Below are 12,799 nucleotides of genomic sequence, written 5' to 3'. Positions count from 1 at the left end.
CTCAGAAGTGGACACACAGACGAGTGTCTGTCCCCAGAGGTCCATCTTAGATCAGGGGTGTGGCCACCATGGGCAGAGGAGGGGACAGAGCCACAGCAGAGCAGGAGTCCTCCCCCATCCTCTTGTTGAACTCATTGTGGGCCCTGCAGGGCCCACCAAGATGGACAGAGCCAGCTGGAGCCGCCAACATAAGGAAGGTGAGCCTAGGTCAGCTCGCCCACAGGTGCCGGCACCCACATGAAATGCCAGTCTGGGGCTGGCGAGCAAGCGGGTGTGGACAGTCCAGGGTAGGGCCCCAGACACAACCCACTGGGAGGGGCCCAAGCCCCCTGTTGCAGGCAGGTGTATCTGTCATACCCAATCAACAGCTGTTGCAACCACACACCCATGGGCAGGCTCTGCCCCTTGGGTCCCTGGTTACTGGTGTGCCTAGGCCACAGGGTCAGCTGGCCGGTGGACCATATAACACACTACTCCCAGTATAGGCTCCTGGGACCCAGGCCCCATGCTGAGGTGTGCCAGATGCAGGTGGCACCCTGCCCAGAAGAACCCTCTGCTGGAGTGTGAACAAGTGTGTCCTGGATAATACACAAAATGGAGAACTGGAAGTTGGCCCTTCTCCCAGGCAGCGTGGCCATGGGCCATACCAAGTGGAAGGGGGAGTGTGTACTGGAACAGACCACTGGCCTCTCCCCCTGGTCACTGCCTTTGTGTGGTACTCCCAAGTCCCGAGATAAGGGGGTTTTGGGGAGAGGCAGAGGGCACGCCCCTCAGAGACACCCGGGATAGAGAGAGGTGAGTCGTTGCAGATGGACAGGGCCAGAGGGGGAGGCTGGTCTGAGGAGCCTGCGGCCCACAGGGCCCTGCCTCAGTTTATCCCTTATGTGAAATGGTAGGCAAGGAGAAAACAGGGTGTCATGTGGTTGCAGATGTGTGCGCTGCAGGTGTCTATACATGTTAATGGATGGGCGCTGAGTTCACACCAGCTTGGGAAACGGGGCTGCCTCAAACCGAGGTGTGCAGAACCCTATCATGGAACATCTTGTGGAACCAGCATTGCACGCGTCACATTCAAGTTGCCACCTATTTGCTCTCAGGAGAGATGGGGCCTCCAGACATTAAGTGATTAGCATGATAGGGTTCTGGCAAACTGGGATAACAGAGTCTGGAAACAGCCCCAAATTCAGCACAACATAAGGGCAGTACTTCGATGGGGTAGAGGACTTTTTATGGAAAATAGAGCTGGTGCAAACAATTTTTGTGGGGTAAAAAAAAAACTTTGCTTCCTGCCTCATTCCTTACCAGAAGTACTTTCTAAAATTAGATTAAAAATGTAAAAAAAAAATATATATATATATATAAATAAATCATTATAATTGTGGAAGAAAATTTCAAATGGTTTATAATCTTGGAGTAGAGAAGGTATTTCTGAGCATGACACAAAAGGCAGATATCATAGTCACAGATATGCCATAGTCACAGATAGTGACCAACATCGATTTTAAATGCCTACCTAAAAAACAAAAGAAAACCATAATCAAAGTCAAACACTAAAGACAGATAGGAAAAAACACTTTTAACAGACAAAGGGCAAATTTCCTTAATATGTAAAGAGCTCCCAGAAAACAACAACCCAATTGGAAAATGAGCAAAGATTATTTAATACAAATGGCTTTAAAACATGTAAATGTTTATAATAAATATACATTTTTCCAATTTCAAAATGATTATTAGTGGTAGAAGCAATCAACGTAAATCTGACACAGTGTTAAGACGTTAGATTGTACTTACAGGACATACAAACAAATAGAGCTACAATGAAACAGTATCTTACACCTACGAGGTCTGCGAAATCAAGCCTGGGCAGGGAGAGATACCAGAGCCCTCCAACGTCAGCAGGGGAGGGCTACTTAAAGCCCTAGACCTATCACTTCTGCACCAAGGACTTTATAGCCTACAGAAATATTCTTGCTTGGGTGCAAAGACGCTTGTGCATCCAATCAATCTGGCATTGTTTATTGTTACGAGAGACTCCAAAGAACTCTAAATTTCTACCAACAGGAAACGGGGTAAGTAAATTACAAATGGCTGCTATAAATGGCTGTTTAAATAGGAATCCAGTCTATACATCTGCATGTACAGAACACTCTCCAAGCTACGGGAAGTAAAAGAGCCCCAAGGAAAGTGACCCACCTTTTGCAGAAACACCTGTCGATGTACCTGCATAGACTTTCTCTGTGGACACGTAGAAAAGTGGCTTCTCTCTGCCCCAGGGGAGGATACTGGGCCTGGGAGATTTGGGATTGTAGGAAGGCTTCAGATGTCCACCAAATGCCTTTTGTCAAGGGTCCTGAGCTGTTTGCTCCCTGTACCTGGAAACATTTCTGCTACAACGCAAGCAGCTGCTTGGACTCGCCGCACGCAGAGTCCCCAGCTGTTGGGAGCTACCGTCCCCGGCGTCGGAGGCCCACGACGTGCTCGTGGGAGCCGGTGGGAGCCGGTGGGAGCCCCGCGGAGGGGCACCGGCCAGGGCGGACTGTGTCAGGAGAGCCGCGGCGAGAGGCGCAAAGGCAGGGCACGGGCGGGCTGCGGGGCGCAGGCGTCCTCCGCGTCTTCCTCGCGTCTCAGAGTACCGAAAGGACTCCGGGACCCCGCACAGGGAGGGGACGTGCCGCCCGCCCTGGCCCGGCCGGTCCCCCACCTCGGAGACGGAGGCGCGGGCCGCAGCCCGACCCCGCGGGGCGCAGGAGGGTGCCGAGGACGTCGGGGTCGGCCGGACCCGGCAGCAGGCACCCAACCGCAGCCCCTGACCGCCACCGTCGCCGCCGCTTCCGCGCGCGCCATTTCCGCTTCCGCCCGGACCTAGGCCGTGCACGTGATGCACGGCGTTACCCGCCCCCAGGCGGAAGCACCGCCCCTTCTTAAAGGAGCCGCAGAGCCCGCGGGCCTCAGAGTAGGACTGGGGCGAATGGGAGGCAGCTTTGGCCTCGCCGCCGCCTGGTCCCGGGACACAGGCTAGGCCTCTGCCTACACCGGGGATGGACGACAGGCCACCGGTCTGCGAGCCCTCCCGGCGCTGGGTCCCCTGCTACGGTGGTCTCAGGTAGCCCTCCGGGGTCTGGGGTCGCGTGCGACTCCCCCTGCCCTGTCCTCAAGGGCGTCCCGGACGGAGGACACAGCTCAGACCTAGGCGCCGAGCAGTGGGACGACCTGGCGTGTTGCAAGAGCGCTCCCGGGACCCCAGCTGCTGGGGAGACCTTCGGACTTGCCGCTGTCCTCCTCCAGACCGTGGCTTCCCCACTGCCAAGGAAGCCGCCCCGCTCCTCGGGGTCCAAGTGGGCTTTGTTGGCCCTTCTGCTACGGGTGCCCACAGGCCCGGTGGGAAACTGTTTTCCAGGCTCCAGTCTTGATGGCAGCGAGCCTCACAGACCTCCCCTGCCATGGAGCTGCAAGTGCCTAGCCCTGGAGTCAGGTCTCACCAGCCTCCCCAGGAGTCAGGGGACCTGGGTTCAAATGCTGCCCCCACCCTAACACCACCCAGACAACCAGCCCCGTCCAGGGGCCCTGGGGACAAGACCTGGGCGCACCCTCCTTCGGGGAGAGCGACTTGGCATCTGCTTTGTAAAACCCACCGAGTGCGCGTGCTGATCTTCCCCCAGGATTGGGGGCGAGGTCGGGAAAGCTTGTCCCCTCCTGGAGCTTGCTGAGCCCCAGAAAGCGTACAGAAGCCATGAAAGGAAAAGAGAATCCTAAAATTTTAAATTTTTAATTTCTGTTTTCAGATTTTTCTTCTTTTTGCTTCCAAAAGGAGAGCATAATTCCATCGCCTGTACATCGTCCACAGCCCCTGGGCCGGGGCAGGGTCCCGGCGCCCGCCGCCTGGGGAGTCCTGGGCGGCCCGGGAGGTCCACATGCAGCCCCCGGGGCGTCCGGGCGGGCGGCCGCCTTATTGCTGAGGTCACGCGGCCGGGCGCACCGGCCGCCACTAGGCGCGCTGGCTGGGCAGCTCCTGGGAGATGAAGCGGCGCAGGCGCTCCAGGTACTGGCTGTAGAGCTCGATGTCGTTGTGCCCGGCGCCCTCCACCCACAGCGGCTCCACGGCCTTGGGGCAGCGCTCATAGAGCGCCAGCCCGTGAGAGAAGTCGATCACCTCGTCCTCCGTGCCGTGGATGATGAGCACAGGCGACGTGATTTTGGACACCTTCTCGATGCTGCGGGCGGGGGCGGTGCGGGTCAGACTCCTGTGCCCTGCTCGCCCCCTCCCCCTCCCCACCGAGGCCCACCCACCCGGGGGCCCCACCCCGCGCTCACTTGGGGAACGCGTCGAAGCAGTAGGTCTTCCTGGTGTCGGGAAAGGCCACGCGCATGCCCGAGGTCAGCGGCGAGTGCAGCACTACGGCGGCGCACTCGTAGCGCGAGGCCAGGTCCACGGTGGGCACCGTGCCGATGCTCTGCCCATACAGGATGATGCTGTCCGGGCTGATGCCGTACCTGGCGGCGCCAGGGCAGGGTCAGCTGCGCCTATGCGTACACCCCTCCCGTGCCAGCTCGCAGGGCAGTACCCCTTCTCCCCACTGCTCATGGGGCCGCAGCCCCACCTGTCTCTCCTCTGCTTCTTGGGCGGTATCTACCTGGACCACCGTGGGGAGTGCCCTTGGGGGGAAGCAGAGGCGTAGGGGTAGGGTAGGCCCTGGAGACCCTCCCACACCCCTTGGTCACTCCCAGGCATACACTCCACAAGGGCAGACCTAGGAACATCTCGCATCTGCTTCAGGTCTTCCTGATTACAAGGCTCTTCCTGGTGCACCTGCAGTGGGGGGGGGGGGGTCTTCCCGCCTACACCCATTCCCCAACCCCTTGGCTGTGGGGGGTTGAGGCAGCTGTGTTGTCATTGTCTGGTGGCATTTTAGGGTCCCTCAGAGCCCCCACGCCCAGTCAGGTGCTCAGTACTACACAGGCCAGCAGCAGCAGAGCCACCTCCTTCTAGCAGCACCTTCTCTCCACAGTACACAGGTCCTGGACCCCCACCCCACCCTGTCCACCTGGCCCAGCACCAGCTCCAAGGCCCCCCATGCCCACTCCCAACTGCAAGGGGACCCCCTCTCCCCTTGCCACACAGGGTTCTGAAGCTCTCCTCCCACGGGCTCCCCACCCTGATCCCAAGGAGGTGCCCCTCTTGGCAGACAGACACCAGAGCAGGTCATATAACACCTGGGTTGTCCACCTGGGCATTCTGACTTCACCTCCCCATTTCAACCAGTAGCCGTATCTGTCCGTCCCCCTGGCCTGGACTCCCAGCTCCCTGATAGCACCTCACAGTTAGCCACCTGCCCACCCTACTCCCAAGGCACTGGGGATGCCACATGGTTTGTGCCGCCCTGAAGCTCTACCACTGCCTCTTGGGCCTGCTCCCTGGCAGCACAGGCACCAGACCAGAATACTGAGCCAGCCCAGCCCTGCCACCCAGCTCCAGACAGCGCCACCTGGACAAACACAACACGTCCCAAATGCACCTGCTTTCCCCCTTACAGCTGCCGGCTTAGGTTTCTGGAGGACAACACCAGCAGCAGGACACATGCATGGACAGAGATCAGAGCCCTGCCCACAGTGGGTGTGACTGCCAGTGTCCCTGGGCAGTGGGGCAAGAAGGGGAGGGAAGCCAGGCCTGCATGTCCCTGCAGCACAGGATGCATGCTCAGTGCTGGTGCCCAAAGCTACCAAAAAGCCCAGGACAGGTCCCCAGTGCCAGGGTGATACCAGGGTGATACCAGGGGACCCAGCTCCCAGGCTTGCAGCAGGGACTGCCTGGCGCATCACCATAGCAACCAGAGCCCCCCCCCCCACCTCCCCAGGGCCACCAACTCCTCAGAGCTGCACCTGGTCCCTGCCAGAGAGGGTCAGACCAGTCGGCAGGGCAGGGCCCAAAAGTAAGGCAGGGAACAAGGCGCTGCCTCCATTTGGGGGGCTGGCCTTGGAGGCCAGGTTCTAGAGCAGCACTGACACAAGCCATGCACACAGGTTAAGGGCCAACCAGGTGTGGGGTGGGAGGGGCTGCCCAGGGGCTGCATGACCAGGGTGCAGGGTCCAGTCAGAGGGTCTGGAGTGGAGGCTGGCCCAGACCTCAGTGTGTGCTGGGGGCTCCACACCCACTGACCTCCCCCCAGTCACAGGGCCATGCTGGGCACTGGGCAGCCTGCCCCACTCCTCCAGACGCTGGCCCCCCACTCCTCAGGGCCCCCCCAGGAGGAACCTGAGCCCCACAGCCACATGGCCCTTGAGCACTGGACTCCAGGACCTGGACGCAACGGCCCGGCCCCACCCTGCACCCCACATGCTCCCTGGCCCATGGGCTCCTGGCTGTCCTTTCATACCACCCCAACACTCCCTCCCAGGCCAGCATCCTCTGCCCACCCCCTCCTGCCCGGCAGCCTCCACTCCCCTGTAGGCAACCCCAGCCCCTTCTGGCCCCAGGCCAGGGGCTCCCAGGAGGAGAGGAGGGGAGGAGGAGCTGCACCCTAGGCACTTGGGAACCCACCTGTCCCACTCTCCAGCCCTGCATGTCTACTGTGGCTCACCTCCTGCAGGGCCACCCACCCCGCTCCCTGGGGAAGCCAGCCTGTGGCACCAGGTTTGGGCCCCTCTCTGGGGAGACACTCCAGGGAGACTTCTCTCCTGCCGGCCTCCCTCACCTGGTGCGCAAGGCCTGCCAGGCAGCGTCAATGTCAGCGTAGAGGTTCTTCTCCGAGGGCTTGCCCGAGCTCACACCGTAGCCAGAGTAGTCGTAGGAGAAGACGTTGCAATGGATGCGGGAGCCCAGGCCGATGTAAAAGCTGCACATCTGGCCCAGGTCTACCGCGTTGCCGTGTGAGAAGAGAACCGTGTACCTGGGGACAGGGCGGGGCTGCTCACGTGTCCTTCCAGACCCCCAGCACCTGGCGGCCAGCCAGCACCCATTGCCACATTCACCCCTCCCAAGAGGTGATGCAGCCAGTGAGGGGGAGGCAAGGGGGAACAGCCCAGCTCCATCCTGAGGTGTCCTCACAGGGAAAGGACGGGAGGGCTGGGAGGGGACAGGCCACCTAGGTGGCAGAGTGGCCTGGCTTCCCCTAGCTGTGTGGGCTGGCCAGCAGAGCCTCAGGATTCTGTGAAGGGGAACACTGGGACCCTCAGTCATGTTCTCAGCTCAGGGAAGACCTGCAGCGTGAGCTGAGCTGCTGCGGTGGCCGTCACCTTTAACCCTCTGCACAGCGGCCCTCTCTGACCGAGAGCCTTTCCTCCTGGAGGGGCCTTAACAGCCCCAGGATGCACGTGCACCTACCCACAGCTCAGAACTTTCCCAGAGAAGGTGGCACTGCTCTGTCACAGGGCTCTCTGTCCTTCTCCAGGAATGATCCCTTTGCTGTTAGAGGACACCTGGACCCCAGCCCTGCCCCCCAGAAAGCAAATAAATCCCCACTCACAGACAAGCCGCTCTTCCTATGTGGGCCATTCTGCCCAAGTCCCATGGCCATCCCACAAGGCCTAGCCACTTCTCCAGGACAGGACCTCTCCAGGATCATGCCAAGAGCAGGCAACCAGCTAGCCCTGGCCATGGGCTGCTTCCTCCAACACCAGCCTAAGTGGCCTGTTCCAGCCCAGCCAGAAGGCAAAAGCTCACCCTTTGGACTTGGGTCTGGAGTCAGAACTCCACCTACTATGAAGGGAAAGTCACCCGAAAGGCCATAGCAGTCACCTCCCCGCCCCATCTCTGGCTTAGGCCTTAGAGGAACAGCCTGCACCAAGCAGGTGGCAAGGCAGCCACCAAGGAGATGGGCCCTGGGTAGAACCAGGCCTGCTCTTATGCAGATCTGGGCTGCTGCCCATCTGGCAAGAGGACTCTCGAGAGGGATAAGGACAGGCTTGCAGACAATGCCTACCCCATGCTGGCTTTTCACTCTGGCTCTGGCCCTCCAGGGGCCATCACCAACTACACTGAGTGTCCTGGGCAGAAACAGGAGCCCCAAGAACAGTGCGGCCTGAGCCAGGGGCCCACCCAGTCCCACTACCCCTGGGCTGCTCACCTGGCGCCAGGCACACAGCGCACGTACATGCAGGAGACGCGGTTGCCGCGGGCGCTCTTGGTCAGGAAGACCTCAATGGTGTCCAGCTCCCGCTGGCTGTACTGGAAGTCAGCGCGCTCCGTCAGGTGGAGCTTCCAGCGCCCAGGGGTGCCAGAGGAGGTGCGCACGGTCCCCGAGGGGGCAGCACCAGCCCCGCCGGACCCCGGCTCGGGCTCGGGCAGCAGTGAGTAGGTGGGCTCCGGTGGCAGGAAGGCGAGCTTGGCAGCGATGCGGCCGGGGCAGGGTGGGCAGCAGAAGAGGCAGCAGAGCTCGCTCACCGACAGGCCGTTCATGGCGGGCACCGCCCGGCCTCACCTGGCAGGGGAGGGGTGGGGGTGCTCCGAGTCACGGGCAGGGGGAGGATGTCCCCCTGGCCACTGCCCCAGACAAGAGCCCCGTTAGGAGGCCACAGCCCAGCCCCATTGCGGTCCAAGCTGAGCCCCTGGGAGCCTTGCAGCCACAGGTCTCCATGTCGTGCAGTGGGAAACCCTGCAGGGGAACAGCAAGGTATGGAGATCCTTCTGGGGCGCCATGGTCACCTGTGCCAGGTGCGGAGGTGTGGGCCCAAACCTTCTCTGGCCTCAATCCTAGTCTCCTCTCCTGCCCAGACTCCTCCTCCCCCCCAGCCCACCCCCTACGACCACACTCCCTGAGCTTGCCATCACCACTTCTTGCCATGTCGGCCCAGCCAGCAGGCTGTGCGGGGACCAGACCCCAGCCCCAACCCAGCCTCTGGCACACACCCCTGCCCTGGGCCCAGGGAAGCCCCCATCCCAGGCCTCAGTCAATGCTGCTGCCCAGACCCTTCCCCGGTCTGTCTCTGTGATCCTTAAGGATTCATCTGCCACCCCCAGGGGACGGGGGCAGCTGGGACAAGGACGGATGTCCACAGCTCACAGGGGCCTCGCAGGACTGCCATGTCTGCAGAGAGAGGAACCCCGGCAGAGGAAATACAACAAACAAAGGCGCTAGAAACAAAGGCAGGATACATCTCAGGCTGGAAGGCCCTTATTGAGTTAGGACAATGGCTCTTCCCTGAGCTCGAGGCCAGGCCAGGGGCTCAGCCTGAGAGGCAGGGGAGGCCAAGTGGGGTCAGGGGAGCCTGGGACTCTAGCCAGCACTGATTTAGGGGTTCCATGACCTTGGGCAAGTCACTTACCCTCCCTAGCCTCAGCGTCTATAAATGCACACACCACTTACCCCACAGAAGAGCGGGTAAGAGGAGGGAGGGGAGTTCCAGGGCAAGAGGCCTGTCTCAGAGCGGAAACTCACACGTTCCTTTTAGCAAAATGTCCTGAAACATTGTATTAAATTGATAACTGCTAAGTTGCTAAAGCAACCACAGTCATGTAGGAAGCTGCCAACAGATAGACACTAAAAAAACAAAAAGGTCTGAGAGAAATCTACCCCTGACTACGCCTTTCCTTACAGATTACAGATTGGAACGAGGGAGGGAGACACGCTCACAACTGTTTCAGCGGCAGAACGCCCTGGCACATTCAGCTTTTGGGTCAGATCATTTGAAAACCCCTGGGCCAGGGAGACGCAGTTCAGAGGCAGGTCTAGACACACAAGGGTGCGACAGCTGCAGCCCGCGGACATGGCTTATGCCCCCCTCCCCCAAGGAACAGTCTCAGGCCCAGAAATACACCTGCTCCCTCAGGACTTGAGATGTGAGACCCACATCCCAGTCACCTCGACTCAGGGGCACACAGGGAGGAGAGGACAGAACTATGAAAGCCAGGGTGGACAGCATCACGCACCCTGAACCCCCAGGTGGGATGCGAGTCCGAGTGAGTACTTCTCAAAGGGCACAGCCTATTATACTGATTCTCAAATGATTCCACCCTGCTGGGGACACTTGTCAATGTCGGAGACAGTTTCGGTTATCACAACTGGGGTGCCCCTGGCATGGGGTGGGTGGAGGCCATTGACACTGCTCAGGACCCTGCAGTGCCCAGAACAGCCCCACCCCAGAGAGTGACCCGACTCCAGTGTCCACTGTGTGGAGGTTGATAATCATCAGCTTTGACATATTCTAAAAGAGGTCTAGCCCCCAAACAGGTGATACCCACTGGTGCTGAGTTGCTGGGAAGGGTCTGGAATTTGAGTGGCAGGATGGAGGTCTGCTTTGAGAGCCCAGTGGGCAGGCAGAGGCCTCTGGGAACCCTGGAGGACGAAGGGGCACACCAGGGCACGAGAGCCCCAATACCAAGCCAGAAACGTGGGTGTCATCCTCAACACCTCCCTCCACTGCCCAGATCCAATCCAATCTGTCAGCAGGGCCCACGGGCCCTGCCTGTCTCCCTTGAAGCACCAGCTGGTCACCGCCTGTCACCTTTCACCTGGACTACAGCAACAGCCTCCTGCCTTGCTGACCAGCCTGCTCCAGGACACCACCCCAGCAGCCAAACCTTTTCATGACACGAGTCCAATCATCACGCCACCTCCCTGTGGGGTGTCCCGGGGGCTCCCACTTTTCTAAAAACAGAGATCAATCCCTCACCACAGCCCCCCAGGCCTGCATCCCAGCGCAGGGTGACCTCTCCACACCCACTTTTCTCCCATCTGACCCTCTCTCCCCACAGACAAGCTGCCCTGCTCCCTTCTGCCTGCTGGCGACCCCTTCCCCAGCCCCACCAGACGTCCTTGCCCATCCCTTGAATCTCACTCCCAATGCTCTCAGAGTCCTCCAAAGCGGGTTAGGGCCCCTCACATGCACTCATGTCACCACAGCTTGTATTTCCACGTGCTTAATGGGACTACCTTGCTACCACACACAACCTAGAAACTCCGTGAGGGCAGGACCAGCATCTGTTTTGCCTCAACAACCCTTTGCTAATGGAATGGGCGAATGGTAAGCAACAGAGTTAAGGGGGAAGCTGCAGGAGGTTAAAAAAAGAGCCTCCAGGGTCTGCCTGATTTCACAGGGCAGGGGATGGTCTCCTCTTGGGCCACAAATAGCTGGAACTTCCCTGTGTCACTAATGGGTGCTGGACTAGGTAGTGCACACCCAGATGCCTCACTCACTGGGGCCACACCCCTGGCAATCTGAACCCCATAGATCCGTCCACAAGCATGGAACTGGGTGCCCCTCTGCCAGGCCCGTGCAGGTGAGTGGTGTTGTGAGGACCAACAAGCAACTGAGCAATCGAAACACGGCAAGATGACCTACATATGGTCGACTTTGATGGCACTGCACCCAACCGGTCAGGGTAGCAGATCTGCCTGGGGGAAGGCGCAGTCTGAAAGATGCAGAGAAAGTGGGCAGGTGACAGGGGAATGGGACAGAGGGAACAGCACAGGAAAAGCCCCAGAAGTGACAGAGTGTTCCAAGAACTGCAGGTTCCTGGCCAGAGCAGAACCCCGGAGGAAGAGGTGAGCAGAAGAGCCCCAGAGGGAGCCAGAGCCAGGTCAGGTAGCGCCCTCTGAGTGTAGACTTCATCCTGGGGCAAACGGGGAGCCACGGAGGAGTCCTGAGCTGGGAGTGGGCAACGCCAGTTAAGGGCTTTGGGATGATCCCCAGCTGCATCCTGGACAACACGCCAGAGCGGACGCCAGGAAGCCTACCCAGGTGTCCCAGCCGGCAGGAAGACGCCTGCCTGGGGCAGAGGCGTCTAGGAGCTGGTTAGGAAGTGGGCTCGGCCGCCGCTGGCTCTGGGGAGGGTGCCCAGTGCCGGGCTGGGGGCAAGTTCAGGGGCAGAGCCTGCGGCTCGAGCAGGGCGCTTCCCGAAGGGGGGGGCGCGTCCCCGGGAAGGTGGGCGATCACTCGACGCCGCAGTGCTGAACGGACGCGGGACAGAGATTCACCAGAGTCAGAGACGCTACCCCGCGGTCTCCGCCCCTGGCCGGGGGTTCTTGGGCAGGACCCGCGGCCGCCCAGGCAGGGCGAGGGATCTCAGGGACGCTCCACCGGGCTGCCAGGGCCTCGCGGCCGAGCTCGGCTCCCCAAACGGCCGCGGACGGCACCGCGGCCACTCTGCGCCGCAGCGCCCGCCCCTGCCCAGCACTCACCGCCCCGGCCCGCGCCCCCCGGCCCCAGGGCCACGCTCCATGGCTCCCGGCCGCCCGCCCGTGAGTCCGTCGGTCCCTCCGCGGCCCGGGCCGGCCTCCTGCGCCGCCGCCGCCGCCGCCACCGCTGCCGCCGCCGCTCCCCCGCGGGCGGAAGTGAGCCTCGTTCCCGCCACCGCCCCGGAAGTGACGCGACAGCACGCGCGGGGGCAGGAGGCGCCGGGCGACGGCGCAGTGCGCGCCCTGGGGGTGGGGCCCGGCTTCTGGGGGCGGGGCTGGCGCTACGAGGGGCGGAGCCTGGCGGGGGCGGGGCCCGAGCTTTGGGTTCGTTCATTCACTCATTCCCAGGACAGTCTATGCTGAGGCGAGCATGGTGCTCGCCTCGGAAGCAAATTTACAGGGACGCCAAAAAAACTCAGGCAGCAAGATAAAAATTATTTTAAAATACATTATTTTTATTTTTTTAACAACTCATAACATATCTTAAATGCATTATTTTAAAAAATTTTGTAACCAGGGCCCACAGGCTGGCTGCCTGTCTTTGCAAATAAAGTTCTATTGGAACCAAGGTCCTGACCGCTGCGGTGAGGCGAGTGAGACGAGACAATGCAAGTGCAGGGTTGGATCCTCTCTTTATGTAAAATCTTGATATATTGTGCATCATGGATTCTTTCGTATTCTTTTTAATT

At 60.2% G+C, this 12,799-nt stretch overlaps 1 protein-coding gene across 1 annotated transcript; it reads right to left on the bottom strand.

Moving 5' to 3' along the window:
• Nucleotides 1-3,758: 3,758 nt before the first annotated feature.
• Nucleotides 3,759-12,227, bottom strand: ABHD17A (abhydrolase domain containing 17A, depalmitoylase). Its single transcript, XM_069480921.1, has 5 exons — nucleotides 12,114-12,227; nucleotides 8,061-8,588; nucleotides 6,690-6,884; nucleotides 4,312-4,491; nucleotides 3,759-4,211 (listed from the first exon to the last, which is right to left on the bottom strand). Exons 2-5 carry the CDS (start codon nucleotides 8,390-8,392, stop codon nucleotides 3,986-3,988), a joined length of 933 nt encoding a protein of 310 aa, XP_069337022.1. The 5' UTR covers nucleotides 8,393-8,588; nucleotides 12,114-12,227; the 3' UTR covers nucleotides 3,759-3,985.
• Between the last annotated feature and the right edge of the window lie 572 nt (nucleotides 12,228-12,799).

This window comes from Eulemur rufifrons, chromosome 2, assembly GCF_041146395.1.
Source record: "Eulemur rufifrons isolate Redbay chromosome 2, OSU_ERuf_1, whole genome shotgun sequence".
NCBI lineage: Eukaryota > Metazoa > Chordata > Mammalia > Primates > Lemuridae > Eulemur > Eulemur rufifrons.
The sequence above is the reverse complement of the archived record's forward strand: the minus strand, read 5'-3'. Positions and strand labels throughout refer to the sequence as shown.

Coding starts and splice junctions, on each gene's coding strand:
- ABHD17A (XM_069480921.1), bottom strand. CDS start 8,392: ATGAACGGCCTGTCGGTGAGCGAGCTCTGCTGCCTCTTCTGCTGCCCA. Junction 6,885..8,060: donor CGCTGTGTGCCTGGCGCCAG/GTGAGCAGCCCA, acceptor CCCTGTCCCCAG/GTACACGGTTCTCTTCTCAC. Junction 4,212..4,311: donor TGCTTCGACGCGTTCCCCAA/GTGAGCGCGGGG, acceptor CCCCGCCCGCAG/CATCGAGAAGGTGTCCAAAA.